At 24.9% G+C, this 14033-nt stretch overlaps 1 protein-coding gene across 10 annotated transcripts in view; it reads right to left on the reverse strand.

The window, feature by feature from the left end:
- Window positions 1–3817: 3817 nt before the first annotated feature.
- Window positions 3818–14033, reverse strand: part of LOC122716901 (rho guanine nucleotide exchange factor 10) — a 38770-nt gene continuing 28554 nt past the window's right edge. For 9 of the 10 annotated variants that reach the window (XM_043940403.1, XM_043940399.1, XM_043940402.1 and 6 more), the window contains 10 exons: window positions 9510–9723; window positions 8885–9122; window positions 8403–8585; window positions 8035–8331; window positions 7879–7971; window positions 7592–7816; window positions 7331–7492; window positions 7055–7261; window positions 6653–6967; window positions 3818–6573 (listed from right to left, as the gene is read on the reverse strand). In XM_043940403.1, the coding sequence (XP_043796338.1) occupies window positions 4708–6573; window positions 6653–6967; window positions 7055–7261; window positions 7331–7492; window positions 7592–7816; window positions 7879–7971; window positions 8035–8331; window positions 8403–8585; window positions 8885–9122; window positions 9510–9723 (3800 nt within the window). In that variant the 3' untranslated portion in view covers window positions 3818–4707. Of the gene's footprint in view, window positions 6574–6652; window positions 6968–7054; window positions 7262–7330; window positions 7493–7591; window positions 7817–7878; window positions 7972–8034; window positions 8332–8402; window positions 8586–8884; window positions 9123–9509; window positions 9724–10219; window positions 10366–14033 lie in introns of those variants that run through there. The other variant, XM_043940409.1, reaches the window with a different exon arrangement.

Below are 14033 nucleotides of genomic sequence, written 5' to 3' on the forward strand. Positions count from 1 at the left end.
ATAAAAGTAAATGTAAATGTTTATTGTATTATGAAAAATGCACACAAATGCTACCTCCAGTAATTTTTATTTTTAAATACAGTCATTTAAATTATATAAAGCAAAAAATGAAAAAACAATATAATTCTTTCAAATAATATAATGTTTGATTTAATTATTATTATAATATTAATTGCTTTCTTTATATCTGATTATAAAAGTAAGATGTTTATTTTATTTTAATAAATCCTTTAATTTTTGTTAATTATTAATTAATTATTTTGTTTCTCATACTTATTTAAATAAAATCATTAAACTTAAATAAATAAAATGATGTATTTACTCTAATATGTTAATATGTAAATTTAATAAAATCTTTCAAATGATATATATATTATTATATATATAAATTTAACTAATTTTGAAGTCAATATGAAAATTTATATAAATATTTTAATATTTTTAATATATTTTATTTCATAAAATATTTGTATGCATCACTGTATTAAGGATAATCACATTACATTATTACTATTTACCAAGCATGTATGCAATATGAGAGCTAAAATATGTACGCATTTTAAGTTTTTCATGACATTTTTAATATTATATGAATTAAAAATAGTAATATTAAAGAATCATTAAATTTGATAAAAACAAAAATTTCTAGCAATATTATATTTCATAGTAATTCTTAATTGGTAACCGTTTTTTTTTTAACTTTTTCATTTAATTTGATCAAATAAATATTCATAATTTTCATCCATTGTCTATAAGGAGAAGAATAATTTCTCCATAAATCAAAGATATTTTAAGTTAAAAACAGCACTAAATATTTAAGTGTGCGACAGAATAGAGGCAGCTCGGGCAGGTATTATCTATTATGTTATCTGCATTACATACGTGTACGTATATGTATATATAGATATTTTATAAATACATGTAATAGAATGATACAGTTGCAGTTATCGCGATACTCTAATGAAAAAGACTAAAATGAATACAAAACCAGTACATGCATTTCGTATGATGCGGCAGATCAATCATGCTTTTTACAATGAAAGACAATTCGTATTTTAATGCTAAGAGTTACAGTGCATTTGATTCTTTACCAAACACTGTCGATTTGCGCCTTTCAATTTTGATATACTTTTAAATGAAATGAAGTATTGTATAAGATTAAGAATATAACTGAATATTGAAATATGTTTGAAAGATGGAAACAAACAAATTACGATATGTTAATTAAGAAATTTAAAATATAGAAAAATAATATGTGTATGCATAAAAAGGATGTGTTATCATAAATTGAATAATAATAAAATATAGCTTGTATTTTGTTTGTATACATCTTTTCTGTTATATTTTATTCTATTTAGTACTTAAATAGAAAATATAGAAAGTAAAGTTTCAAAATGCAAAATTATAAATTGTAATTTTCAAAATTTATAAAAATTTATAATAAAAATCGTTTTCGAAATTGCGATTAAAAGAGCATTAATTTTAATCTGGAAGAAAATATACTATTATATTGATTTATTATGATTGTAATATTTATATATATTTAATATTAAAAAAATATTTATTAAATATTTTTTATATATTAAATATATATAAATATTTAAATATTTCTGTATTAAAATTGCAATGTAGATAATTTAATTTTCTGTTCTATTATGATATATGTATATGTAAGCAAACAAACAAAATTATAGATAATGTAGAATTAATAGAGCATATCAGAATAAAAAAAATCTTAATAGTTTGTTATATAATATATAGTTTATATATAATATATTGAAATATAGTTTTATTATAAAGTAACTTGCTCGAAACCGGTTAATTGCTTAATAAGATTACATATTAATTTGACTTTGTTTTTAAACAAGACAAGAAATTCGAAATAGTAGCAAAAATAGTAAATAAATCAACAATATTGTTTTTCAAAAACGAATAGAATGACATTTCCTCTATGTTACTAAATATTAAAAATTTATAGCTTTTCGCTTTCAATGAAATACACTACTTTTTTACTTTTGGATTTCTTATTTCGCGAATTTCAAACAAGAAAGAGAGGAATGAGTTGCTTATTTTGAGCCATAAAAAAATTGTTTATAAAGATCATAAAAAAAAAAATTAAAAATTAACAATATAAATGTATAATTTTTGCAATATATTTTCTTCAAGATTGAATGTTAATGAAACAAAATAAAAAAAATTAATAAAATAAATTTTAAAACAAATTATTTAAATAATCATAATTTTTTTAATTTATATAATTGTAATAATGTACATTATATTTCAATGCGTAAAAAAAACTTTTAATAAATTATTCACAAGATTAATGCTATAGTGTAGAAAATTCATTGTATGTAAAAGTTTAAGAAAAAAAATTTACAAAGTAATAAAACATAATACTTAACATTTCATATTGTATAGTATACATATCGTACTTATTTATGCATATCGTAGTAGATACTATAAAAAATATTAATGTCAGAACAAAAAAGTGTGTAAATTCGTTTTCTGTATTAAGAAATATTTGAATGCTCAGTAGAATTGTATGTAGAAATAAAAAATTATTTATGAACATAGTACAATGTAAACATATCGTAATTGTACAAAGAATAAACAATATATCTAAAAACTAATATTGCGTATATTTATATTTGAAAATAAATTGTTACGTTTTATGATAATATAAAATCAATAGTTCAAAAATCATTTTTTAATTATGAAATTATAAATATTTTGCAATTATTTAATTATTAAATAATTAAATGTAAAAGGTGAAAGAAATAGAAAATTTATAATTTAATTTTCTTAAATATTTATAATATTCAGCAATATAGCATTACAAATGGAAATTATTTAATCAAATAGCCTTTTTTGAACACTAATATAACAAAATTTTTAAGTTCGTACATAACAATGATACAATATTATAACTTTTTAAGTAATAAATATAAGTGCGCGCATGTATGTTTTATAATATGTGCGTATACGTGTGTAATAAAGTATTGCTGAATAAATTCCATGTTATATCATTCATATAAATATAAAATAAGATTACATATGTATATATTTATATCAACCTAAACAGAAAAAAAGTATACAAAATATAAATCTATCCAGGATTTATTTGCAATATAAAAACTAACTTTGTTGAAAAATATGTATGTACACATGCAGACTCGTTTGTTCATGCCGATAGCGAAAAACTTAACAACATATTCACGACAAAACTACGATATATTTCTCTCACTGGGTAACTGATATAAATTTTTATCTCTTTTCTATATTTTTTTCCCTGGTTAATTTATCACAAGTAAAGAACGAACAACATGGGTCATAGATCATTAATGATCTTTTTTTATATATTATTTTTTCTCTTATCCATGTTTTCTTTATCTTTGAGAAACTTCGCGTTCGGCAGTAAAATATATATCAAAAATGTTCAACATACGTTTATAAAAGACAAACTATCTTACGCACTCTCAAAAAATATTATTAAATATATAGGATGATTTACAACATCATGTGATAAAGAGCAACAATATCATATATATATATATATATGTATATATATATATATATTTAAAACATCAAAATCAAATTTCAAATTTTATTTTTTTATTTCTTTATCTATCAAAAAAATTAAATGCATCCAATAAACTTAGTTGTGCGATATTTAAATTTTATGATTTTTTTTTTGATATTATTACTTGTATTTTTATCATTTTTTTTTTTTATAAATGAAAAAAACTTAAAAAAGTATTTAATATAGCATTTGTCAAAAATTCATATGTTTGTGTGTATCGAAAAAATAAATCACAGGCGCTGTTCTGTGTCCTTTATTTCATCCCGTTTACAAAAGTGGGAGTCCTTTTTTTATATTTTCATTTACAAGATTCGAAATGAAAACAAAAGAAACGCTTAAAAATTCTATCATTTTTTCCCATGACGCGAAACGTCCTGCGTATAAAGCGTAAGATAACGTTTTATATTCATATATCTTACAAATACATGTGCACATCACATGATTGCCACCGAGTAACAAAAACTCGAAAAACTGGAATTTCAAATCAGTGGTATTCATTGTCACGATCATTTTTCAAATTAATTCATAAATAATCTTAAATTTAATCATTTTTATTACATTATTATTTATAAGAATACCACTGCTTTAAACTATTTTATTTATAACTACAGAAATAACAAATATTTATCAAAATAGATGTTCAAAGATTAATTCTTCTTTTCAATAATATGCAAATTCGTATGCTCTTTGTTCCTAAAAAAAAAAAAAGTGAAAACCTATATACGAGTGTACATAAAAGAATTTGTTTATAACAAAAATATTAAGATCTTCATTGCATTAAAGGATGGAAGCATGTAATAAAAAGATATTTCTTTTTTCTTTTTTAGAGAGCTATATGAAAACTATCTTTGCACTGCAAACGATAAGAACGTTCGAAAATGTTGAACATTATTTTAAACATAATTCCAAAAAAACATTATCGAACACTTATTGTGCGACTAACTTAAAAAGTGAGCTAATTAATTAACATATTCTTGTCGAGTATCCCGATTAAATGGATATCAATTCGACAATAATTTCTTTTTTGGTCCTATTTGCCGATTCTACAGAGCTCGCCATCGGCCATTAAAAGCATTTTATCATTTTTATCTATACTGTCGGATCGAAAGGCCTAATATAATTGAGTATCATAATTTCATTTCCCACAGAACAATGTGTGCATCATTACTATTAGGATCTTTAAAAGTATAACCTGATTTAGAACCTTTATCAGTAATTGATTGCGCATTTAGTTGTCTCCAATTGATATAACCTCGACCACCCATCAAAGTTAAAACAGTTCGTTTAGGCTGTTCTATTTGTTGTAATGTCTTGTTGATTTTTTTAGTATTTGTTTTTATATTATTATGTGGTGGTATCGTTTCCGGTACAGATTGTCCTATACTACTGTTGGGAGTGGTTGTTTCATAAGGGCCATTTCGACTAGCTGTACTACTATTTCGAGACAATTTACCAGTTTTTAATGAGAGATTTTCTTCTGAGCCCGAAGACGTATATAAAGAACTTGTATGAGAATCGACAGACCAATTTGATAAATCAAGCGACCTAGGTCTAGTGATTTTCATTTTTAATCTACGATCTAAGGTACTAACTTTATTTGGTATGGCTGCCAGTTCTGGATCGCTTCTTCTTAATGGTTCATAAATTAAATCAATGCCAGAGTTATTCTCGTTTTCGTAATCCTTCACATACATCAATTCTCCATATAAACCATATACGTCGCAATTTTCTCCAGAACTGTGTGATCCGGACATAGAATTTGAGAGAAATCCTCCACCAGAACCGAGTCCTCTAGGAAGTGTTTTTGAACCTCTATTCTCATATTCTTTACTACGTTTTCGTCTCAACATCACTGGACTACCTGCCAATTGTTGCTTCAATTTTAATATACTATTCGATGTAGAGGAATCTAAACTTGCTCGGTCTCTGTTTCTATTATTATCCGATTCTTTTGATCTCAATTGTATATTTTCCTCATCATTAATTTCATCAGTTGTACAATTTATCATATTTCTTGGATTCTGAATAGCAAGTAAAAAGGTAATAGGACCGAAATGTGCGTGATATGAAATATTGACTCGGCCACTAATAATAGGTACACCTTCTAATCTCGGTAAAGGAATTGTCAAACTGATGCCTACGTTTGTACCCACCCAAAGTAAACCCTTACATGCTAAAAGTGCTGTCACAGTAACGGTAGTTTGATTATTATTTAAGTTGTCACCACAAGAATTCGAAGCATTCGATCTTGTTACTCTCAATACATTGGATGCAATGTTGATATCCTGCAGATGTTTAAAAGTTTCTGTATGATATAGACAGACAGTACTTGAATTCTTAAGAGCAACCCAAAGACCGACTCCAGAATGAGCCATTAGTTTCACACTACCAACATGTTCGTGTTGAGCGCTAAAGCTTTTGGTAACATCGCCATTAACTGCGTTAAGTACCCAAACTTTTTTGCCGCAAGCAGCATAGACAGATGCATTGATTGGCATCAAGCAAGATACTGATTCACTTCCTAGAGATATTACAAATGGATCTTTAAGATTCCAAGTGCCGTCCATTTGTCTTTTAAAGAGTAGAAGCAAACCAATTCCTAGGGCAACAAAAACATTATCACAATGATATTTGATTTGTATTACTGGACCAGCAACAGAATAATTTCCTAATTCTTCTTGCTTCTCAGGTTCTAAGGCGGCATAAATAATAATTTTACGAGAATCTGTACCCATCCATACAACTTCTCCTGCTAATGACAATGGATCGGAAGAGATACCCTTTACGAATTCTATAGCGGCAACTTTAGTTTCTACTAAGTCAAAAGTCGTAATTTGTTTTAAGGAGGTGGCTGAGGCTGTCGTTGATTGACCAAATACTGTTACATGACTGGATATACCGTCTCCTGTACATATCCATAAATAACTTTGACTTCTACCACGGCGTCTTGTAGGTCGTGGATTTTGCGTGGTGTAATAGCAACCGCAACGTACCTAAAAAATAAATAAATTATTGTTTTGTGAATTTTAAAGATAATGAAAAATAAAATATTTTTTGCATTAAATATCTTACTTCTGTCTGATGTTGCGAATGATATACTTGTTGAGAACTAACAAAAAGCGGCATTTTGGTAGATGGTCTTTGTTCTTGTTCAGGTACTTCCCAAGATGGCGAATTATTTGGATCTAAGGCTAATTGTGCTAATCTAAGTTCCGTTATCCAATCTTTTTTCACTAAAGGATTTTCAGTTTGAAATGTGTACATTTGTCCTTGTTTTGTTACTAATTGTAAGCAACAACTATCTGCCCAAACCATATCTTCATCTTTTTGTTGTATTGAAAGTTGTATAGACTGTAGAATTTGTTTAGTTTTTTCAAGCGTCATTCCCTTTAAATTCAATATTTTTAATTATAAAGATATAAAAATAAAATCATAATCATAATTCATAATTTTAGATAATTTTTTTTTACTTACCTCGTATTTACCTTTCAATTGTGCAATCAGATCACTTATCCTAGACACAACCTCATAATCATGCATTAGATCATTCATTTCTACGCACAGATTATCTGCACCTGCTTGTCCGCAATCTCCGCTTTTATCAGATTTTAGACTACCACCTTTATTTAGACCAGCAGTCAATAAACGACTTAATGTGGGTGAAGTGCTTGTATCCTGAATCTATAATATAATGTATTATATTATTGATTATTATTGTTTATTTTTAAAATTATTTTAAAATTCTTATACCTCAATATCCGATACAGGATATGTCCACTTCAAAGTTAGTCTTTCACTACCACTAAAATCTTCTGCAGATCTTGGGGTCACCGAAACACATACTACGAGATCATTTAAAAGTAATAACCTTCTTCTTTTTGATTTTGTTATCATGCCATTTTGATTAAATTCCTAAAATTATTTTTCATAATATAAGTAAAAAATTACATTACATTACATTACATTATAATATTTAGAATTTTATTAAAAATTTTACTTAATTTTACTTACTAACTGTGTAACATTATCTTCTCTTATTAAATACCTAGATGAAGATGAAAGAGGACGATGAGACAGTTTTCCAGATACATGTCGAAGCATTTCTTTAAATGCTTGGAATTGTTCTGCTTCTCGTTTTCTTTCATTCAACATTTCTGCTAAACTTTCTAATTGAGTTAATGCCAATTGCAGCGACATTCTATCATGATGACCTTGGGGTGTATGTTTCAGTAAATCCTAGTAAAAATTTTTCAATCATATTAATATTGTGATTGAAATTAAAATTAAAAAATACTTACTTGTAAGAATAATATAAACTGTGGAAATCTTTGTACAGGTTTTACCATTAATCCAAAAAAAGATAATCTGTCATGTGCACTTATTTGTTTCACCTGAAATATTATCATATCTATTATAATATGATTAAGAACAAGTATTGTTATTTTCAGTTATACCTTGAAAAAATCAGCAAGTGCAGTCTTTCTTTTTGATTCTTGTTTAGCCAAATCCATAGCTACTGAAAAATTATTTATAAATCCACTATAAATATCAAGAACGATAGCCTTGCTGAAACTTGCTACAAACACATCTCCTAACTTTTCGTCTTTATCCCATGAACGTACACATTCCGCTAATGCAATTCTAAATAATGTATGACATTGCAGAATTTCAGGTAATCTATGAAACAATGTTGCTATTTTTGCCTGACTCAATATAGGTGGCGAGGATTCCTCTAATGGTTTCTTGTAATCCTGAAATGAAATATTTTTAAATAAAATTTCTGGAAAGAATTTTATGTGCCATAATTTTAGCTAATACGTACATTTACTAGCCTCTGTAATGTAGACACATAACTATTTTCAGAGTGTACTATAGCGGCTACTATATGTCGACGTTTTAATTGTTGAGGAGTTAAATTCGAAGGTGTTGGAGGAAGAGCGGGTGGAGTTTGTCTACGTTGCTGCATACATTGAAATTGTACCATTGCGCTATTTTCTTCTTCAATCTTAATTAAAATTATACATATATGTATTAAATTTATATATTATCTTATGTATAATAAATATACATATAATAATATAAATTTATATAATAATAATAATAGTTTTTGATTATTCTTTTATTAATAATAATTATTATATATTATTCGATTTTTTTTCAAATTTTTATTTTATATCATTAAAAAAAATTTTAAGAACAAGAGGTATAGTGTAAAAATTAAAAATATTAATTATTTTAATTATTAAAATATAAAATAATTTTTTATAAAAAGAATATGTATCGAAATAATTTTTGGATAATTACTTCACAAAGTTGCGGCATTTGGGGAGTTTTGATCGGACTGGTAAGGGATACCGTGTCGCAAGAATCCACATCATATTGTTGCGTTGATCCTCTCCGGATGCTGAACCATCTAGATAGTCTTCCATGATTTCCGGGCGAATCCAATGGATCAGCATTGTTCACTCGCATATTTTGAGGTCTCCACTTGTCGCATAATGTCCTTGCTTTGTGCAATGTGTTCCTCAATTGGCAATTACTTCTATAGAGAATTAACAATCGTTTCGATATATGTGTCTTGATAAGAATATCACTGTAGGAAAGTTCAATGATTGATTTGTTAAATTAACAATAATTTAATAATTATATTCAATCAATTAATTCGAATCATGAACTTTTTTATTAAATTTAATAATAAAAAATTGAAATTATTAGAAAAAAAATTTATAACTTTGTTTTTCAGAAAATACTTAATATATATAAAATTACATTTTTTTAAATATATTATAAAATTCTGTTTTGAATATTAATAAATATTTGGATTTTTTTAATTTAATAAATTAAATGTAAAATAAATGTAATTAAAAAATGTTTTTTATAAGCATTTATTATCAAAGTTTATATATTCGATTATATTTGTAGTGCTTACTTAATACTGATATTACTCTTTTCACTCTCATCATCCGAAGAAAGGTCATGGTCTGAAGCTGAGCACCAGGAATCCTCACTTCTAGCCGACTGTGTTGAAGTATTGGATCTAGTTGCCTCCAAAGAGGGATGGTGTTGTCTATGCGTTTGGCCGACTGTTTCCATTTTAGTCGGTCCTACGTCATCCCATGATCTGCACCTTGAACGTGGTTCATCTGAAATTAAATGACATAATCTTAGTCTCAAATTAGTCTAACTTAAGCATCTGAAATTAAATGATATAATCTTAATTTCAAATTCTAATTTAAGCATCACTATGAAAAACAATGAAAGATTGAGAAAAAAAATATTATTAATAAAAATATCACTTTCAATATAGTTCTATTTTAATTAAAAATTTATCAATATAATTCGTATTATTCAATTATTCAACATATTAATATATCTTTTTTCAGTTTTATTTATAAAAAATATAAACATTATTAGAATTGTTTACAATAAATTTCAGCATTTATCGATAATATTATCTTATTCTCGAAAATTATTATAATTGATACAACATTTTCACAAATACGAATTATTTTTTGTAATTTTTTTTTAATCAAATTTATCAAATAGTATTATTGAAAAACTTTCTTATAGAGAAAGATGTTCGAACTAAAAGTGGATCACATTATTATTCTCTCTGTATATAACGCTCTCTCTTCTTACTTGTTAGACATCATTAGTCGTAGCCATTGTTTCTAGTTCAATGAGTATGATACTTGATAATTAAGTCGAGAAACTGATCCCAATATTTTCATCAAGAGTAATTTTCAATGCATTGTATCTGTAAATTTATTTCATTTTTCAAGAAAATAACTAGTTTCATAAAAATAATTATTGGTAAAGCGAGAAAGGATGCTATTACAAATCTGATGTTAAACTAGTACGAGTTTTGTAAGATCGTTCGTTAAACAACCTCCTCGAGATCAAGACAACTCATTTCCATACGCCTCTTAATACTAACTATATTTTTGTGAAAATATAGTTACGAAACGTGTGACGACAGTCTCTATTTATATAATATGTGTCAATCGTTCGAGATTTGATCACCCTTCTTCGAAAGTCAATAAGATCTTTAACATCGATTATATTTAAAAATCGATCATGTATTTCATGATATCTATTATTCTTAATTTTTCTTTTTTTCTTTTAAATAATTAATTACAACTAAATTATTTACTAGTAAAAATAATATACAAAATCTTTAAGATTATTCATTTCATAATTATTCATTTATAAATATATTTTATTTCGTACGAAATAAATATTCATACGAAATTGTATTTGATCTTTCTATCAATTTATTTTTTTATCAATATTTGCATTTTTTATAATAGTTTTTCAAATATTTGCTATTTATTAATGGAAGAATACCAAATGCGCATCGAGTTCATATCGATTATATTACTAAACTTTTAAACTTGCTATGAACATGTTTAGAAACAATATAAATGAAGATAAGGGTGCGCAAATGAGTCACTTCCTCAAAGTCATAATATTTTATTTTATAGTTTTACTTTTAATCTATTACTATTCGCTAAAAAAATATTATTATTTCGAAACGCGGCAAAAATATATATATATAATATAATATAAATATATATATATATATATATATATATATGAAACAATATACTTGATCATTTATGAGGTTTATCCATGACTGTCCAGTTATGCGTTTGTCATCTATCCAATTAGCAATCATTTGAGTTAAATATGACTTGGTACGTTCCCACGTTTTAAAGATAAGCACACATATAGTCAATGTTTACACATTTTCTCATATGTCAGTCAAGACTTGATTTCTATATTCACTTTTCATTCTACAGCTTTCAGTTGTAACATGTAACAATATCAAATTTTTTAAATACTTCATTTCTTGTAAAAAAAGATAAGAAATATAAAAAAAAAATTAATCGTTTATTCTTATTATTATTCATTTTATTGTAATATTTTTTAATGTATTGAAATATATTTATATTGAAATATATTTGCATCTTAAATGATGACAAATATTTGATCGAAATAGGTTAGAACATTTTACAGAATATTTTTTTTTTATTTATCATATTTATTTGATTATATTTATATAATTTGTGCATTTCTCATAAAATGCTTAAAAAAGATCCAATAGGAAGTCAAATTCGCTTAAAATCAACCAAACATGTGAAAACATATACATTTAGTTTATAAATGTGAGAAAAAGTATATGAAACGCAGAACAACTCGTGTTAACAATATAATCATCCTGATGTTAACACCGAAATAACTTGAGTGCAGCTCGCACACCGGAAGGTCTAATAAAACCAACAACGCATTGAACCTACCACTTCCGCACAGGGGAAGATCAACATCATATATTCTAATTATCAGAAAAAGAATTCTAAGTTCAAGTTCAAAAATTATCAATATTTTATAATATAATAGACTATATATATATATATATATTTCATTTCATAAATAAATTAAAAAATTTCTAAAAATAATTCAGTAATAACTTTGTATATATATATATATATATATATATATATATATTAAAAAATCAAAAATTTAGCTATGTATGATTTACCTGAAGTATGGTGCAATTTTATTTCAAAAAAACAATTTGTTCCTTAGTTTTTATGATATAATTTTCTTATAAGTTAATGGTATTTTTTGAAATATATTCGTATTAATCTTTATCTTCCAATTATCCTATTAACTAAGAATCATAATATAAAAATCTAAATTTAATATTCATAAATTCATGACCTTTTTTTTTCTATTTTAAATCAATGTGCAATATTTTGATATTTATCCTATTAAAACATGTGCAAGTGAAACAAGGATATTTAGTATTCGAAATAAGCAATTTCTCAAGTATTCAATGATGATAATTTAATTGATGTATTATAATTTGCGTTAACAGTATCAAACTACTTATAAAATAAAAAATTATTGCATTATTAAATATTCAAAAATCATGTTATATCTTTTTATATTTATGAATCACTTAATTTTATATTTATAAAGTAATATGCACCAATTCGGTTCTCTTTGGTTTTTCAAAGTTTTTTGATTAATAATAAAATAAATACATACATATTTATACACATATATTTTCTCAGAAAGAAATAGTTTTTATACAATTAAAGAAAATTCTAGTGCATTTGCATATTTTTTTGTATCGCTTGAAAAAACATTCTTTTTCTTCTTAATTGAATTAATATTACGAATATCATTCAAAAAGGAAATGAATTTCATACATATAGTATATATATTCTATATAAAACTATTGACAATACTGCCATATTTTTCTCTACGTTGAACGCGTCATATATTGCAAAGATTTTTTATCGTTAAAGAATTATATAATTAACGTATCTGTGACTACTGATATTTATTTAAAATTTCACCTTTTAACCTCTGAATTTAGCATATTTGATATATAATTGCTCACGCTGTATGAATATTAATATATATAACACGTCAATGAATTCATCACAAATATCGAGTTACATAGTTATATTCATCTATGCTTAAAAATTAAATGAATAAATTAGTTGAATTACAAAAAAAAAAAAAAAATACTATTTATTATATCTTTGATATGAAAAATAAGTTATGTATCATCTTCAGTTAAATATTTATATTTGCATTAAGTTTGCATTGTTGATACGTAACATTTTTTTACCAATCGAAACTTTAAATTTATATCTTAAATGGAGAATTAATTACTGAATATTCATTATGAAGCAAATTGCATAATACAACACATATAATTTATTCAAATTATATGCATTGATTCATTAAACATTTGTAACTTGCAATATGGCATGAATATTGCAATAGATTCGATCGATATATTCGATCGTCTTTTGCTAAGATCTATGATTCAGAAAAATACGGAGTATCATCTTAAAAACTACTCTGTATAATTTTGATTATTTCTCGATTTTTAAACATTTGTTTTCTTTTTATCATTCATGATCGTTATCTAATTTTTAGAATTTAAAATTAATAGAATTTTCTATCTGCTTAATAATATAATATATCCATTAAATATATCCACGAATGAAATTATGATAGTAATAAATGTATTTAATATTCTGTACGAATCTTTTGAAAACAATTGTATTATAGTATATACTACAATGTTATTAAATAAAGTGATGCATACGAATTATGTTTTTACAACAGACGATAAGATCCTCTAAGGATATATTTATGTAGAATGTATCGTAAAGTATATAGCACGATATTGCGTCACTTTTTTATAAATAATAAAAACAAAAATAAAGATATATAAAATATTATATCTTGAAATGAATATTTAAGTTCAATAGTTTTTATTTGGATTTGTGTTCCATGTCATTTTTATAAAATATTACTTTTTATTAAATTTATATTTTAATTATTCAAAAATGAAAAGCAAAGAACAAGAAAAACATAAAAAAATTTTTCTTCAATAATTAAAAATTATATCGAAATAAAGAAACGA

This window comes from Apis laboriosa, unplaced genomic scaffold (assembly GCF_014066325.1).
Source record: "Apis laboriosa isolate Shangri-la unplaced genomic scaffold, ASM1406632v1 scaffold49_cov149, whole genome shotgun sequence".
In the NCBI taxonomy this organism is placed as follows: Eukaryota; Metazoa; Arthropoda; class Insecta; order Hymenoptera; family Apidae; genus Apis; species Apis laboriosa.